This window comes from Peromyscus maniculatus, chromosome 6 (assembly GCF_049852395.1).
Source record: "Peromyscus maniculatus bairdii isolate BWxNUB_F1_BW_parent chromosome 6, HU_Pman_BW_mat_3.1, whole genome shotgun sequence".
Taxonomy (NCBI): Eukaryota; Metazoa; Chordata; class Mammalia; order Rodentia; family Cricetidae; genus Peromyscus; species Peromyscus maniculatus.
In genome coordinates this window covers 64518864-64535972 of record NC_134857.1, presented here as the reverse complement: position 1 = coordinate 64535972, position 17109 = coordinate 64518864, and the positions used below count along the sequence as shown (strand labels likewise).

Here is a 17109-nt window from a genome sequence, read left to right as displayed (position 1 = left end):
GTGTATACAGTATGCACAGTACACAGTATATGCCATATGGATACAGTATCTACGTGGTGTGTACAGTAGATACAGTGTATACAGTATGGAAAGAAGAATGACATTTTGTTCAGAAGGGACAGAGTTGCAGAGAGAATGGAAAAGTCTGCTGTGTTCTACTGTGCTGTCAGCCCAGGGTCTTCAGGGAGCCAAGAAATGGCGATGGGCCAGAGAGATGAAAAGACCAGGACTTGGAGGAAGGATGCAGTTATTGGGAACTTGATCCTGGCCTCAGTCTGAGGCTCTGTTAAAGACCGTTAAACATTGGCACACCTATGTACAATTTACATTGAACCCATCTCAAACTAGCAGGGGATGTGAGAGGGTTGATTCAAAACAGAGGAGACTGAGATGGAGGGAAGCTGTGGAGTCCATCTGCTGGACTAATCCACTGGAGGCTCTGATCCAGCAGGAAGGAGGGGGGGAGAACTACATCAAAGGAGTTGATTGGCACCAAGCTGGGGTTGCCAGGCGACGACCGCAGGTCTGAGATTTTGGCAAGGATGTAATGGTGCCCTCCACTGAGGTGATTAACTCTAAAATCGCTATGCACTAGGAATGGTAGTGTTGCCTATAAATCTAGCACTTGGGAAGTTCAGGTAGGAGGATCACAAGTTCACAAGTTCGAAGCCAACCTGGACTATGAAGCAAGACCCCCATCTCAAAATAATGGGGTAATGGGTGGAGCTTGTCACCCACTCATAGGGCCCTGACTTCAAACCACAGCATGAAAAAAAAGTGAATAAAATTAAAATTACAGGATTTATGGTGTAGCTTGTGGTAGAGCATTTGCAAGGCCCTGGGTCCCCTCCCCAGAACCTCAGAAATAAATAAAGAGCAAAACAACTGAATTTCTATAAAAGACACTCTCTTTCTTAGGAAAACTAAGGAAGGAGGGGTCTCTGGCTACTGTCTGGTGGACAAATTAGAAAAGAATTCCTAGGTTAGTGACACATGTCTTTAATCACAGCACTGGGGAGGATCTCTGTGAGTCTGAGTTTGAAGCCAGTTTGGTCTGTATATTGAGACCCTGACTTACAGGGGAATAGAAAGGAATTCCTGAAGATGCTTTTCTGAGCCCACTTCAGCACCAGAGACCCTTGGATGCTAGATGCCCTGCTAATTCCAGCACCTCCAGAACCATTAATGGTTCTTCAGGTTCAAGTCCCCCCTCCCCTCCTTTCTGCCAAATGCAGGTCATCCCGTCACATCAAAAGCTAAATCTGTCTAAAGGCTCTGACCCTCCTTGAGGTGAACGAAGAAGTTGGAAGTATGTTCTGAGCACTTCCTCCATGCAGAATCGCTGTGAGTCTTCAGGATCATAAAATTTATGAACCAGCGAGAGGCCGTGGGGAATTAGCAGCACATATCTTAGTGTCTTAGCTCTCTGTAGTCTGGTCATAGACGGTAGGAGTTGATGGCTACGCTTTGAAACGGGAATGCTCATTGCATATGCAAGCCAAACGCAGTATCCCAGATAAACTGCTGCAGTTAATTGCCATGGGTAAATCTTTAAGAACTGGTTGAGCGTATGAAGGTTAATAAAATCAGGTGATTAACAGCAAAGTGGGGTGCTGCCACGCTGATTAGCACCAGTGGATGAAGGCCTGTCACGTGCTGAAATGCTGTGCGCTCTGCTCATTAAACCGCCGGGACCGCTCTGCCAAGTCCTAAAGAAAACAGAATGACAGCCGATGATCTAAGAGGCTCTTTGCTCTTAAAGCCAACACTTGAGCTCATGCCTTGTGATCCTGGGGAGACACATGACCAGGGAGCCCTGTCAGTGTTCAGGGAGGCTCCGTCCCACAACTAACAAGGATGTTGACAGGAAGGGGAATTCAGGGTGAGTCTGCCCTCCCCTCCCCCATCAACTGTCAGGATCCCCACAAAGGCCTCCAGATTGGCCACAGGCCTGGAGCATCCTTTTCCCCCTAGGAATGCAGGTGGCCCTGCCATCTCCTCTGCTGATGGACACAGACGGTGACCACCTGTCAACACCAATAAGCTCACCCCGGCCTCTGGCCGCCCTCCCACCCCTGGGGACAGTGGCATCATCTCTCCAGAGGTGGATGAGCTCAGCTGAGGGGCACACAGTCACCCCACCATTAGTGCCAAACTCAACAAGCCTCAGCTGTGAAAGCCTAGAATGAGCATTTAAGAACCACTAGCTTTCGGCACTTCAAAAGATGATTCCAGAGTTCTTTCTCCCAGGACACACTTGGGGTATTGAGTCTCAGGTAATGAACACTTGCTGCTGTCAACTCTAAGGCGCACTCAGGGTTGTTTTTTCTTTTCTTTTAAGGTAAAAATCACATCACATCAAAGTCAATATTTCAAACACTTAAAAGTATATAGTTAGTGGGTTTTATATTCATAAAATTGTGCAGATATCACCACTATCTGGTTCCAGAAGATTTTCATCACCCGCAAAAAGTAACTCCACATCTATAAACAACCATTTTGGCCTGGTGATGTCACATGCCCAGGTCATGATTTTCATATGTGACTCTCCCTGCAATCTTGGGATAAATCCTACCATCCTTTTGATGTGTGGTTGGGTTTTGTTAGTTCATTGCACAGGATTTTTTACCCAAATATACAAGGGATATCAATCAGTCTGTTATTCTTTTGCAATACCCTTGGCCCAGTGAATTAGGAAATGCTGCACAAACACATATACATACACATACACACACACACACACACACACACACACACACGACTCACTTTTCTTTTATTTTATTGGAGACAGGGTCTCACTATATCACCTTGCCCTAGAACTCGACTACTCACTATGTAGACCAGGCAAGCCTTACACTCACAATGGTCCACCTGCCTCTGCCTCCCATGTGTTGGTATTAAAGGTGTACACCACCTCAACCTGTTCCTCTTATACTTTTTAGAAGCATTTGGGAAGGATTGGAATAATTTTTTTCTAATAATTTATTATTTTTTTTTATCTTATGTGAATTGGTGTTTTGCTCATGTGAGGATGTCAGATTTCCCGGAGTTGCCATGTGGGTGCCAGGAATTGAACCCAGGTCCTCTGGAAGAGCAACCAGTGCTCTTAACTATAGAGCCATCTCTCCAGCCCCATGAAATAATTTCTTATCTAAAATGCTTGGCAGATTCTGTCAGTGAAGCGTTGGATCCTAGGTCTTTCTTTGATGCCAGTTTTCTGACTATAACTTTGTTAAGACTTGTATTTCTCCTATGCATCTGTTTTGGTAGTTTGGGTGTTTCTAGAAATCTGTCCATGCCATCTAGGCTATTCAACCTGCTGGCATCTAACTATCCATAGTGCCATTATAATTCGTTATAATTCTTTATGTTTCCAAGATATCAGTAGCAAAATCTACATACTTTCCCTCCTGATTTTAGTAATTTGAGGCTTCTTCCTCTCTTGGCCATCTAAATAAAGTTTTTATTCTTCAATTTATACAATTTCCATCTTATCAGTTACACACTTCTCTCTGTGACTGTTGTGTCTGATGCTAAATTAGCTGCCCAGATCCTTTTCAGTGGTAGTTCACAGAAAACTTCTTTTTCTACACCTTTAGGTTAAACATTCAGTTTGTTTCTTTGGACATTTATTTATTTATTTGATGTTGGATTTGGTGCCTTGTGCATTTGGGGTAAGAGCTCTATCCTTGAGCTATGTCCCCAAACATTTTCATTGCTGTTTTTGCCTTTTAAAGATTTCTTTTCTCATTTTTAAGTGTGTGTGTGTGTGTGTGTGTGTGTGTCTGTCTGTCTGTCTGTCTGTCTGTCTGTGTGTCTGTCTTTCTGTGTGTGTGTGTGTGTGTGTGTGTGTGTGTGTGTGTGAGAGAGAGAGAGAGAGAGAGAGAGAGAGAGAGAGAGAGAGAGAGAGAGAGAGAGAGAGAGAGCGAGCTTGGGAGTGGAGGTCAGAGGACAACTTGGCAGAGTTGGTTCTCTACTTTCACCATGTAAGTCCTAGGGATGAAACTCAGGTCGTGGGGTTTGCTTGCAAGTGGGGCCACTAAGCCATCTTGCTAGCCCTCAAATATTATCTCTTTCTTCTTTCCCCTTTCTTCTGAGACTTCTAGGTTGTGTTACTTTTTCTTTACTTTTTTTTATTTCTGCCCTGTAAGCTGAAATGATTTAATTTCACCTTTACTGATTTTTCTTCTCCGGCCTGCTGCTCATGTTGTCTGGGAAACCCCTCCCGTGAGTTTTACATTTTAATTGTTATACTTTCCAGTGCTGGGATATTTCTGTTCTGTTCCTTCTTATAATTTCTGTGTCTCTAGCTGGGGGGTGGTGGCACACATCTTTAATCCCAGCACCTGGGAGGCAGAGGCAGGTGGATCTCTGATTTCAAGGCTAGTCTGGTCTACAGAGCTAGTTCTAGGACAACCAGATCTATACAGAGAAAACATGTCTCAAAAAACAAAACCAAACAAACAAAAATTCTGTCCCTTTAATATCCTCTATTTGATGAGGCATCATCTTTGGCTTCATCTAGCTGTTTTGTGTGTGTGTGTGTGTGTATGGTTTCTTTTAGTTCTGAGACTGTCTATAAGAGTTGATTTAAGCTCTGGTAAGTCCAATCTGGATTTACTAAGAGACAGCTATTATTAATTTATTTTGGTGTGGACCATCTTCGCTTTTAAAAACTTGAAATTTTATTCTTTTTCTTTGGTGTATATGGGTGTTTTGCCTGTGGTGTTATGTGTATGGGTGTATGTCTGTGTATCATGTGTGTGTAGAGCCCACCGACACCAGAAGAGGTTGTCAGGTCCCTGAGACCTGAGATACAGCTGGTTGTGAGCCACCACGTGAGTGCTGAGAGTCAAACCGGGTCCTCTGGAAGAGCAGCCGGGTCTCTTAACCTCGGAGCCGTCTCCAGCCACCTCTCTCTCTCTCTCTCTCTCTTATTTTTTATGACTTATCATTTTTTCATTAGAAATTAAGGCATTTAAAATACTGTGATGAAGGGTGTACATGGTGTCATACACCTTCAATTGTAACTACTTAAGAGGCTAAAGCAGGGAGGTGGTGAGTTTGAGGGTAGCCTGGGCTACAGAGGGAGATTCTATCTTTAAGAAAAAGAAAGAAAGAAAGTATTGTAGCAACTCTAGAAATCCTATTTTCTCTCTGTTATACCTTTTTTTTTCTTAGTGACTTTTCTGGACCAGTTTTGTAAAGGTTACATTTTTGTCATGTGTAACCACTGGAATATGTCCCATTAGCTTAGCTTAGTCATCAGTTAGTGATATGGCCGAGGTTTCCTTACTCAGTAAGTCCACTCTCCTGCCACCAGTTGTTGAAAATATAAATTAAGAAGAGTGGCTGGAGAGATAGCTCAGTGGTTAGAGCATTGGCTGCTCTTGTCGAGAATCTGGGTTCAATTCCCAGCACCCACATGGCCACTTAGAATCATCTGCAACTCCTGTTCCCAAGGATGGGACCTGGCAAAACACTCAGACATAAAGCAAAATAAATAGAGTAAGAAGGGGTTAGTAAGCGTAGGATGATGGGCTCTGGTCTTGATGACGTTTTTTTAGATTTTTAGTGTCCATATAAGACTTCATGTCCTTTTCTTTCCTTATAATTTCCTCCCCCGTCATCTCACTTCTCAGACGGCGGAAGACATTGAATTCAGAGCAGAAAATGCAAGTCATATGGCATAGTGTTTGTGATTTCTAAACACAGTGTGTACACTGACTAACTTCTAAATAAACATTGCCACGGTCTAACCCCTTCCACACTCGAGGCGGCCCTCTCTTCTCTCACAAGCAGCATGTGGCAGTTCAGTGTCGGCCTTGGTTGACATGGGAAATGCAGTGTCAGTTTTAAATAAGATTCAGGAGCCCTTCTGGATCCCCAGACCTCTTCAGAGGACCCACAAGGTGCATACTGCATTCATAGCACGGAAATAGAAAGGTAGCACTTGTCTTTTTTACTCTCTTTCTCTTAGGTGTGTGTGGTGGAACTTCCCGGAATCTGGGTGATGGGTTCTGTCATCATAGAATGACACAGAGACAGAGGAGAACTCAGATGTCTCTTATCAAGCTGAACACTGCCGAGATGTGCTGAAATGCAAAGCCATGCCGTGTTCCTCCCAACATTTTCCGTCTTGCAAATATTGTTTTTCACCAATTATTATTATTTATTAGCCAACAGTAGTATTTAAGTGGCTTCACTTTCAGTACATTAATAAATAAATTTTTGTTTCATTTTTAATATGACAAATATCCATGGGAAGGAAAGAATCCATAGATATCAAAGCTCCTTTTTGTTTGTTTTTGAGACAGGGTCTCACTGAACAGCCGTGGCTGCCTTGGAACTTTCTATGTGGAACACGTTGGCCTGGAACTTACAGAGTTCCATCTTCCTCTGCCTCCTGAGTGCTAGGACTAAAGATTTCCACCACCATGCCTGGCTCAAAAGCTCTTTTGAAGTCCTCAGTGCTTTACAAAGAACTTAGGTTCTGAGGCCCACGTGTCTGAGAGCCACGGCAGCGGCTGTGGAGTCAGATGCACCTCTGCTTGAGGCCTGTCATGTCGAAGCTTAGCCCCTGTGATGCCAGCAGCTTTCATGACTGAGAAGGAAGGGGGAGCATGTATATATACGCTTCCTGCAGAGTAAGCGCTCTGTGTTCCCACAGGTGATGGAATTCTACTGCCAGTCCTGTGAGACGGCCATGTGTCGGGAGTGCACCGAGGGGGAGCACGCGGAGCACCCCACCGTACCCCTGAAGGATGTGGTAGAACAGCATAAGGCCTCACTCCAGGTCCAGCTGGATGCAGTCAACAAAAGGTGCCATGCCCCTCCAGACTCCCCACCCCTCCCCATGTGAGGCCCGGCCTCCACGTCTGGTATCTGAGATGGTAGAGCCGTGCTAGCCTGTATATATGACTCTGTATGTCCTACGTTCTTCTTGATCATGAGATCTCTGAATTTCCTGCCTCGAACCAGAACCAAGGTTTTCCTGAGAGCTGTTGCCATACTTCCGGGCTGCGGTGGCGGCTGGGATGGCTCTTCTCTGCCGAGCCCCATACAATCGTGCTGAGCACTGATTGCTCAATTTTCCTAGAGTGTTTGTTTTCGGGTTTTTTTTTTCCTTTGGCATGGACACAAATAAAAGTAGTACCATGTCCTTTATGAGAGAAACCGAAAAGAAGACATCAACAACCAGTTGAAAAACGAGACAAAATAGTCAAAAGTCTCAGTGAGAAAAGTGTAGTCTTTCAATGTTACTTAAAGGAACTTGGATACTTACAAGAAGTTCTCCAGATACTCTGAGTTAAGCTAAGTTTATATGACTGGGGAAAAAAATGATAAAGCTAGACATATAGATTATAGTGGTTCTTTACCACAGGCAATTCTGACCAACCCCACCCACCCAGAATGCTTGACAATACCTAAAGGCATTTTGGGGTCCTAGCATTGGTGGGGTGGGGATATGCTGTGGGCATTGGGTAGAGGAGAGAGCACTCTAAACATTAAACTGTTAAACATTCTATGTGCACAAGGCAATCTTCTATGACGAGGAATATCACACCATCAATAATTAACAGTCTATGGTTGAAGACAGACTGAAAGAGATGTGACCCTGAAAGTCACATTGGTTCTATTGCTTTTTAAAGATGGTGAGAAGCAGCATAGAAAAGGCATTCTGCTTTTAGAGAAACTGAAAGGTGTAGGTAGACTTTGGAGTACTTCTGGGTTAATGATGGTTAACGACTCTCCTGTCTCTCAGACTCCCAGAAATAGATTCTGCTCTTCAGTTCATCTCAGAAATCATCCATCAGTTAACCAACCAAAAGGCCAGCATCGTAGATGACATCCACTCCACCTTTGATGAGCTGCAGAAGACTTTAAATGTTCGCAAGAGCGTGCTGCTCATGGAGCTGGAGGTCAACTATGGCCTCAAACACAAAGTAAGGTTCTGCTGTCCTACAGGTTTCCTGTAGGAGGTGTGCCGCCAGGGCCGCTCCATTCAGAGCACCGGCTTACTGTGTTCTAACAGCAGCAGTGGCGGCAGGGGCCTACACAGGTCCTTAAATGTCACCACTGTGCTGTGAACTCCTGTTTTCATTTAGTAGAGAATTCCCCACTCACCCCCACCCCCGTTTTTCTTTTGGCAAAACTGGGATTCTGTGACCTTCTGTAGCAATGTATCGTTTGACATAAGGAGAGGTTGCATATCGTGATGTTTTCAGGGTTTAGAGTTGCCTGGAATGTTTTCCTCCCTTAATTATAATGTGGGAGAGTCTCTTAACTGCTCTCACCCACACCAACCTGTTCCTCAACTTCAAAGTGGATCCTGACTGCAGCCTTTGTTCAGGCTGTTCACCAAGCCGCCGGGGAGGAGAGCTTCTGGTATTCAAATGCGGAGACTTCTCAAATGGTTGGTTTTTGTTCCTTGAGGTGGTGACCAGGCAGCTCTGAAGGTTAGGGAAAGCCACGGAGTAATGACTATTTCACATCGAGCAGACAGTTTGTGTTGCCACACTCTTGGTAGTGTCCTTTCTGCTTTGCCCCGTGTAAACAGATGACCCAAGAAAGGCACGTGTGGGTGATGAGGCAGGGTGAGGCGGAAGGGAAATCTCCAGAAGGCACTGGAAAGGCAATTTAGCATTTTGCATGGGTTCACTGGGTTAAATGGAATGCAGCCGGTGCGGAGCCACCTGAGTGGGCGGGTATAGAAGCTGGTTCTTTTGGGCGGAGGGCTCTGCCCCAGCTCCTTGGCAAGCGTCCCGCAGGCCGCGCTGTGTCCTGTAGGAAGTGCTCACTGCTTCTGTGTACCTGGCAGGTGCTGCAGTCACAACTGGATACCCTGCTCCAAGGCCAGGAGAGCATTAAGAGCTGCAGCAATTTCACGGCTCAGGCCCTCAACCATGGCACGGAGACGGAGGTGCTGCTGGTGAAGAAGCAGATGAGCGAGAAGCTGAACGAACTGGCGGACCAGGACTTCCCACTGCACCCGCGCGAGAACGATCAGCTGGATTTCATCGTGGAAACCGAGGGACTGAAGAAGTCCATCCACAACCTAGGGACCATCCTCACCACGAACGCTGTCGCCTCGGAGACGGTGGCCACGGGTGAGGGCCTTCGGCAGACCATCATCGGGCAGCCCATGTCCGTCACCATAACCACGAAGGACAAAGACGGAGAGCTCTGCAAGACAGGCAACGCGTACCTCACCGCGGAGCTCAGCACCCCCGACGGCAGCGTGGCGGACGGAGAGATCCTGGACAATAAGAACGGCACCTACGAGTTCCTGTACACCGTGCAGAAGGAGGGGGACTTCACCCTGTCCCTCAGGCTCTACGACCAGCACATCCGAGGCAGCCCGTTCAAACTCAAGGTCATCCGCTCTGCCGATGTGTCCCCCACCACCGAGGGCGTGAAGCGGCGCGTCAAGTCCCCTGGGAGCGGCCACGTCAAGCAGAAGGCTGTGAAGAGACCCGCCAGCATGTACAGCACCGGCAAGCGAAAAGAGAACCCCATCGAGGACGACCTGATCTTCCGAGTGGGTAAGGAGTGAGTGCTGTGCCTGGACTGAGTGGCTAGGGGGCCACCCGGCAAGCGTTCCTGCCAGTGGGGGTCCTACACTTCGGAGGAGCAGGTGGGGGAGCTTTTGGTTGTAGTAGGCTAGCTTCTGTAGGCTCTTTGCAAATGTTCTTCTTCCTCCTCCCCCCAACTTTTCTCCTTCTCCCTTCCTCCCCCTCCTCTCTTTTCTCCTCTCCCTTCCTCCTCTTCAGCCTTCTCCTTTTCAAGAAATAAGTACTGCCAGTGAGAAACTGAAAATAAGCAAAAAGAAAAATAGAGAATCCCCAACATTCATAACCTGGATAATTTAAAGGATTCACAGAATCACTCTCACTTTGGTGGGAGTGTCTTTGGAGGACTCCTGCCTAACCCAAAGGCAGAAAGAGCCTTGCCTCAGGCAAATACTTGTATTTATGTGAAATCTGTGGGCTTGGGCAGTAGCAGACCCACAAACGGATTTCTAATACCTCTCAGTCCCAACTCGTGCAAGGAGTGGGAGACCCGTGGGGGCCAGCTGTGCGGGCAGCTGTGTGGCCAGCCAACCTTGCAGAGAACAGCCCCTAAGACTGCAGGGTGGAGAAGGCAATGGCTTGGGGATGGAGCCAGAAGGTGTAGCCTGAGCTCAGAGATGGGAATGCAGAGTTGCCCCTCCCTCTGATTTATTGTCTGTCGCTCTGTACTTTTATGTTGGTTTTCACTGCTTTCTTTCTCAAGAGAAAGAAGCCTAAACATAAATCACAAAGGGCTCAGTCGTTCTTAGGGAAAATAAAAGCTTGCATTTTGTTTCAAAAAGTACCTGCAGCCTGCAGCCTACCTCCTTCCCCTGTGGTGTCTTTTCCTGCAGCCTACCTCCTTCCCCTGTGGTGTCTTTTCCTGCAGCCTGCCTCCTTCCCCCTGTGGTGTCTTTTCCTGCAGCCTGCCTCCTTCCCCTGTGGTGTCTTTTCCTGCAGCCTGCCTCCTTCCCCCTGTGGTGTCTTTTCCTGCAGCCTGCCTCCTTCCCCTGTGGTGTCTTTTCCTGCAGCCCGCTCCTTCCCCCTGTGGTGTCTTTTCCTGCAGCCTGCTCATCCCCCTGTGGTGTCTTTTCCTGCAGTCTGCTCATCCCCCTGTGGTGTCTTTTCCTGCAGTCTGCTCACTCCCCTGTGGTGTCTTTCTTGCAGTCTGCTCACTCCCCTGTGGTGTTTTTCCTGCAGCCTGCCTCCTTCCCCCTGTGGTGTCTTTCCTGCAGCCTGCTCACCCCCCTGTGGTGTTTTTCCTGCAGCCTGCTCATCCCCCTGTGGTGTCTTTTCCTGCAGCCTGCTCATCCCCCTGTGGTGTCTCCATCCCAGGGCCTGAGAGTGCTACACAGTCTGCTGACTGGCACACCTAGAAGGAAAACAGATTTTTCTACCGCAGAACTTCCCAGGATGGGAATCTGCTGATATGCACTGTGTCCTGTGAAAGGGAAGGATTAACAGTGCTGGCCAACTTTTCCCATCTGTTTTCCATGGACCAGCCTGGGAAACTAAGGCTCCGTGGAACATTTGTGGGCTGAGTTGCCCAATTCGTACTGTGAATCGTGGTAAGGACTGTGGAATGACATATAACTTGTCTGTTCAGAGCTTGCCTTTATTGGCCACCTGTGGGTACGGGGACAAGCTGGGACAGACACGGGACTGGATCCTGCCACTCCAGTTCCTCCACTTACGCCTTAGGCATATATTTCTGCGTTCCCCAACTTCAGCTTCCATGTCTGTAAAATGCAAAATTGTCCTCTAGATTCTTCCATGTTGTCACACACACACACACACACACACACACACACACACACACAGAGAGAGAGAGAGAGAGAGAGAGAGAGAGAGAGAGAGAGAGAGAGAGAGAGAGAGCGCTAGTAGTATTCTCTTTGACACACTTTCAAATACTTTGACATTTGGTTTCTTTTTTTTTGGGGGGGGGAATCCTAGTCTTGGACTATGTTAGTTCTATTTTTAATTCTATGAAGAACATTCACACTGTTTACATACATAGTGGCTACAAGTGTGGTAAGGTTTCCCTTTATCCACATCTTCATCAACATTTATCTAGTCTTTTTGATGGTAGTGGTTGTTTTAATTTGCATTTTCCTGATGGTTAGTAATGCCGACCACTTTAATATACTTGTTGGCTACCTATATGTCTTTTAAGGAATTTAGATATTGAGATCCTTTGCCCATGTTTAAATCACATTGTCTTTTAAAATATTATTATTATTATTATTATTATTATTATTATTATTATTATTTGTGTGTGTGTGTGTGTGTGTGTGTGTGTGTGTGTGTGTGATGTGGGGAGGGGGCACAAGTACCTTAGTGTGCACGTGGAAGTTGGAGAACTTCGTGGTTGCTTCTCTCCTTCCTCTGTGAGTTCCAAGCTTCCAACTCAGACCACTAGGTCTATGTGATAAATCTTTACCTGCTGGGCCATCTCACTGGCTCCAGTTTGTCTTCTCACCATTGAGTTGTTTGGAGCTAGATGTACTGGTATACTGCTGAGGCAGAAAGATTGAGAGTTCAGGACCAGCCTGGGTTGCATAAGCAATCATTCTCTTAATTTCTTCTTATATGAGCCTAGCAAAATTGGTAACAAAAGCAAAAACATTAAACTTAAAAATCTTCTGTTTGACAAACAAAACAATCCCCAGAGTGAAGAGATTTTTAAAAAAAGATTATGAAATTTTTTGGGTTCCTTATGTATTTTGGATATTAATGATTTACTGGATGTACGGTTGCCATGAATTTTCTCCCATTCTGTTTTGCTTTATTGCTGGTGCTATTGGCTCACACCTAAAAGCACCGATGCTTAAGCCAGTGCCATGAGCTTCCCCCTGTACCTCCTCGGGTGGGATTTGCAGTTTCAGGTCCTAGGCTTTGAGTCTAGAACCCAGTTTGAGTTGCTCTTTGTGTTTGCTATGAGGTCAGCATCTAATGATCTGCGTGTCGACATCTGGATTTCCCGGCACCACTTGTTGAAGGGACTCTCCTGTCCCCATTGTCTGTTCTTTGTCACAGATCAATTAACCATAAACGTGTGGCTTTATTTCTGAGCACTCTGTTCTTTTTTTGGTCTGTTGAGTTTTTGTTTCTGAGACAGGGTCTCACTTTGTGTACTGTGCAGCCCAGGCTTGCCTTAAACTCTAGAGTTTCCTGCCTTGGTCTGCCAAGTCCTGGAATTATAGGTATGTTCCATGATGGCCTCTGTGCCTTGTATTCCAGTAATATATGCACCTTTTTGATCCTAATATTATTCTGGTTTTGTCCAAATAGTTTTGAAGTAGATGTTGAAATCAGATAATGTAATGCCTCTGGCTTTGCTCTTTTTCCTCAAAATTGCTTCAGCTTTTTGGAGGTTTCTGTGGTTACATATGAATTTTAGCATTATTTTTCTACTTCTGTGAAAATGTTATTGGAATTTTGGTAAGGATTACATTGAATTTGTAGATTACTTTGGGTAGTATGGACATTTTACCAGTATGCATTTCTAATCTATACTGGTAAACAGAATATCTTTTCACTTATTAATGGCGTCTGAAGTTCTTTCATAAATGTTTCTTGTTCAGTGTTCAGACCTTTCATACTATTGGTTAAAAATATCCCTAGAGTTTTTGTTGTTTTTTTAATTCTTTAACTTCAGGTCCTAATCTAGACTCAGTAGTTGGAAGTTTTTCTGTGTCCTGCCCAGTCCCGCGGTCGCTCAGACCAAAATAAACACCCAGAGGCTTATATTATTTTTAAACTATGGCCATGGCAGGCTTCTCACTAGCTAGTTCTTATATCTTAAATTAACCCATTTCTATAAATCTATACTTTGCCACATGGCTTGTGGCTTACTGGTACTTTACATCTTGCTTCTCCTGGCAGCTGCTAGCAGTGTCTGCCCAACTCTCCTTTCTTCTCTCCTATCTTGCTTAGATTTTCCTGCCTGGCTCCATCCTGCCCTGCCATAGGCCAATGCAGTTTTATTTATCAACCAATCAGAGCAACACACATTCACAGCATACAGAACGACATCCCATAGCAAGACTGTAGTAAAAGTCAGCACTCATGATGAAGTAATGAAGCTAAATAAACAAAACAAAACATTTTTAGGGCACCTGGTACCTTATGCTAAGTAATGAATATATTATAGAGATGACAGAAATGTGATCTCCTTTCTGAGCTTACAATTCTGGTGTGACTGTGACAGATACATGACCAACTTGGCCAACTACTGAGAGCTAGTGATGGAAAGCTATAATAATGAGTTTAAGCCAGAATTTAATAGGACTTAACTCAAGTCAACAGATGGAAATAGCATACAGGCAGAGGGACCAATGCAAAGAGCAAAGGAAAGGTGAAGGAGAGAGAATATGATTGATAGGTTCATATCACAAACGTCTTGTACTGAGAGAGTGAAGATCAGAAGAATGAAAAGTGAATGTGACTGGACAAATCTGTGTGGGAACCCAATGTTCTTCAAACACCCTCTGTGTCCTCACACTTGATCACTCCCAAGCCTGAATCCTATTACTTTTCTCTTTTAAAATCCACAGTGATTGCTATTATTTTTTATACCTCTGTCTTACTACCAACAAGACTGTAAATTCCTTGAGGTGAAGGACAATGCCATTATATCATCTGTCATCCCCAGCAGTACTCAGAAGTCCACTGGAATAGCATCAAGACATAACCTACATGATCTAAATACCCTTTCCTTGGGCCAGTGAGATGGCTCAGTCAGTAAGGGCACTTTTTTCCCTAAGCTTGGTGGCCCAGGTTTGGTCCCTGGAATAATTCTTTAATTATTTAATTATTAATCAGGAGCATCAAGGAAATGTTAGTGATACAAGTTAAAGGAACTCAAGCTGGGCATGGTGGCTCATGCCTTGAGTTGAAGATCAGCCTGGTCTACATAGTGAGTTTCAGGACAGCCAGGGCTATATAGTGAGACCCTGTCTTGACTCCACTCCTCCAAATAAACAAACACACATACACACAAACCAAAACCAAAACAAAATAAAAACAGGTTAAAGGAATTCTAGATGGTGATTAGAAGCAGGATAAGGGAGCAGGCATTTTTTGAGTCAGGTATTCATCTTACTGATAGTAGTGTTTTCAGTTCCCTTAACTCTGCAATATAATATACCTGTGTGTGTGTGTGTGTGTGTGTGTGTGTGTGTGTGTGTGTGTGATTGAAATAAATAATATTAGGTATGCTGGAGGCTGCTAGCACTAGCTTATTTAATAATTCTATAGTATTTACTTGAAATCACCAAGGATCATTTATTCTTTGGAAATGGGCAAATGCCACGAATCAGAGCTCTCTCTCCCCCAACCCCTCAGTCCTGCTCCTCAAAAGCAATATTATCAGGATAAGATATAATTATCCTTACCACAGAAGGAACACATACTTAAGGAAGTGAAAGCTATGCCTTTTAAACACCCCTTAACTTGTGTGGTTTTCCAAAGTTGAGTACTGTGGTACCTCCCATACCTGACAGCTTAATTGAATGCCCAAGTGAATATAACACAAGTGAATTACAGTGTCTCTCAAATACTGAATTGGAAAATAATTCTGAATGAGTTGAGAGAAGGAACTCAGAACTCCTGTTGACAACAGTTTCTGGAAATGCAGAAATTGCTTTCTGGGTTTGCTGACTACGAGTTATGAGCTGGTGTAGTCAGTTATAAAGAGCATCATTGAACAAAGGGGAAGTGGAAGATGTGGGAGGGAGGGAAAGAATCACAACTGAATTGTTTCAAAATATATAATTCATACACCAACCTTCAATGAGTTGGTAGAAAATTGAATGAAGCACTCAGTTAAAATCCGTTGTTTTAAATGGATGTGCAGGGCTGGAGAAGCAGTCTATCTCAGAGCTTTCTTCAGGCTCTGGGATTGGTCCACTAGCATATAGAATAAAAAATGTGTATAGAATAGAAGAGAATAGTATTCGGGTAGCATGTGCTCAAAGAGTTCTCAGCAATATACTACATTATTTTATGTCCCTCTTCTAGCCTCACCTCTGTAAGCCACCACTCATTTTCTTAAAGAAGTGATGAAGGAGGTCCAGTTTATGAGCTCATTATAAGATTCCTACCAAAATATATTGTGAGAAATTAAGAAATAAAGTAAAATAAGAAAAAAATCTAATTTATATCGCATGCCAGTTATGATGATATTCACACAAGAAACTGGCCACATGTCTGAAAGTCCCTGGGTGATGAATTCATTCCTTTGATTTGTCCAGGAAATGTTCAATATATCTCTCCCTCCCTCTCTCTCTCTTTTCCTCCTCCCCTCCCTCCCTCCATTTCCCTCCTACCCAAGGAGATAGCTCAATCAATAAAGTTCTTGCCCAGCAAGTATGAATTTGTTTCCAAGCATCCACATAAAAAGTTGAGCATGATACTGTATGCCTGTAGTTCCAGTGCTGGGAGAGGGGCAGAGACAGGATGATTCCTGCCTGGGGCTTGCTGGGCAGTCAACCTAGCCACGAGCCCTAGGTCCCAGAGAAAGACCTTGTCTCAAAACATAAAGTGGACAGCTCCTGAGGAACAGTACCTGAAGTTGACCTCTGGCCTGCACTGGCACATGCGCGCACACGCGCACACACACACACACACACACACACACACACACACACACACACAAATATGTTTGTATACACACACACACACACACACACACACACACACACACACACACAAATAATTATAATAAAGAGTTCCCTTGGGAAAAAAAAAAAAGATTTCTACCTCGGTCCCTTGAGAATCTCATCCTCAGGAGCTCTCCCTGTATTTCAAGTAGAAACAAGATGTAGTTTATAGTTACTGTATTTGTTAAGTACTAGGCACTGTGCTGTGTGTTAATCAGCTTTCTGTTTCTGTAATAAACATCTTGAGATGTTAAGTAAAAAGAGAAGGTTTATTTTGGCTCACAGTTTTGGAGGTTCCAGTAAATGATTGGTTGGTTGCATTGCTCTGGGTCCTTTGATAAGGCAGCACCTCGTGTTGTGGGTTATCCGACGAAGTGCTGACCTCATAGTGACTGGGTAGCAAAGTCAGGAAGACCAGGAGCTGAAGACCCCATGTCTTCCTCGAGGTACACCACCAATGACCTAACTACCTTCCACGAAGCCCCACCTCTTAAAGGCTCAACCACCTCCTGCTAGTGTTGTAGGTGGAGGACCAAGCCTTCAATACTAGAGCCTGTGGGTGACTTTCCACCTCCCATCTTGAGCACACGATGTCAGAGTGCAGCAGGGAACAGGACAGATCTTACTCCTTCACTTGGGGAGCTCATGGTGCAGGGAGGGATACAGTCAAGCAGGTCACAGTGCAATAGGGGAGGGTGCAGTTATCTAAGAGATTTTAAGAGGAAATACTGCTGCCCTAGGGACCAGCCTTCAGCAGCTCAGGAATTGAGGGGGAACCATGGAATTGAATTTTCTATTGAGGGAGTGAAACTCAATCCCCTGGGACTGATGAAAAAGGGGAAAACACACATACACTTTCAGGATCTCTCCCTCTCCCTCTTCCCTCTCCCTCTCCC

At 44.9% G+C, this 17109-nt stretch overlaps 1 protein-coding gene across 7 annotated transcripts in view; it reads left to right on the top strand.

The window, feature by feature from the left end:
• Positions 1-17109, top strand: part of Trim2 (tripartite motif containing 2) — a 155795-nt gene that overhangs the window by 116334 nt on the left and 22352 nt on the right. For all 7 annotated transcript variants that reach the window (XM_076574319.1, XM_076574323.1, XM_076574324.1 and 4 more), the window contains exons 4-6: positions 6671-6822; positions 7766-7946; positions 8822-9545. In XM_076574319.1, coding sequence (XP_076430434.1) covers positions 6671-6822; positions 7766-7946; positions 8822-9545 — 1057 coding nt within the window. The remainder of the gene's footprint in view (positions 1-6670; positions 6823-7765; positions 7947-8821; positions 9546-17109) is intronic.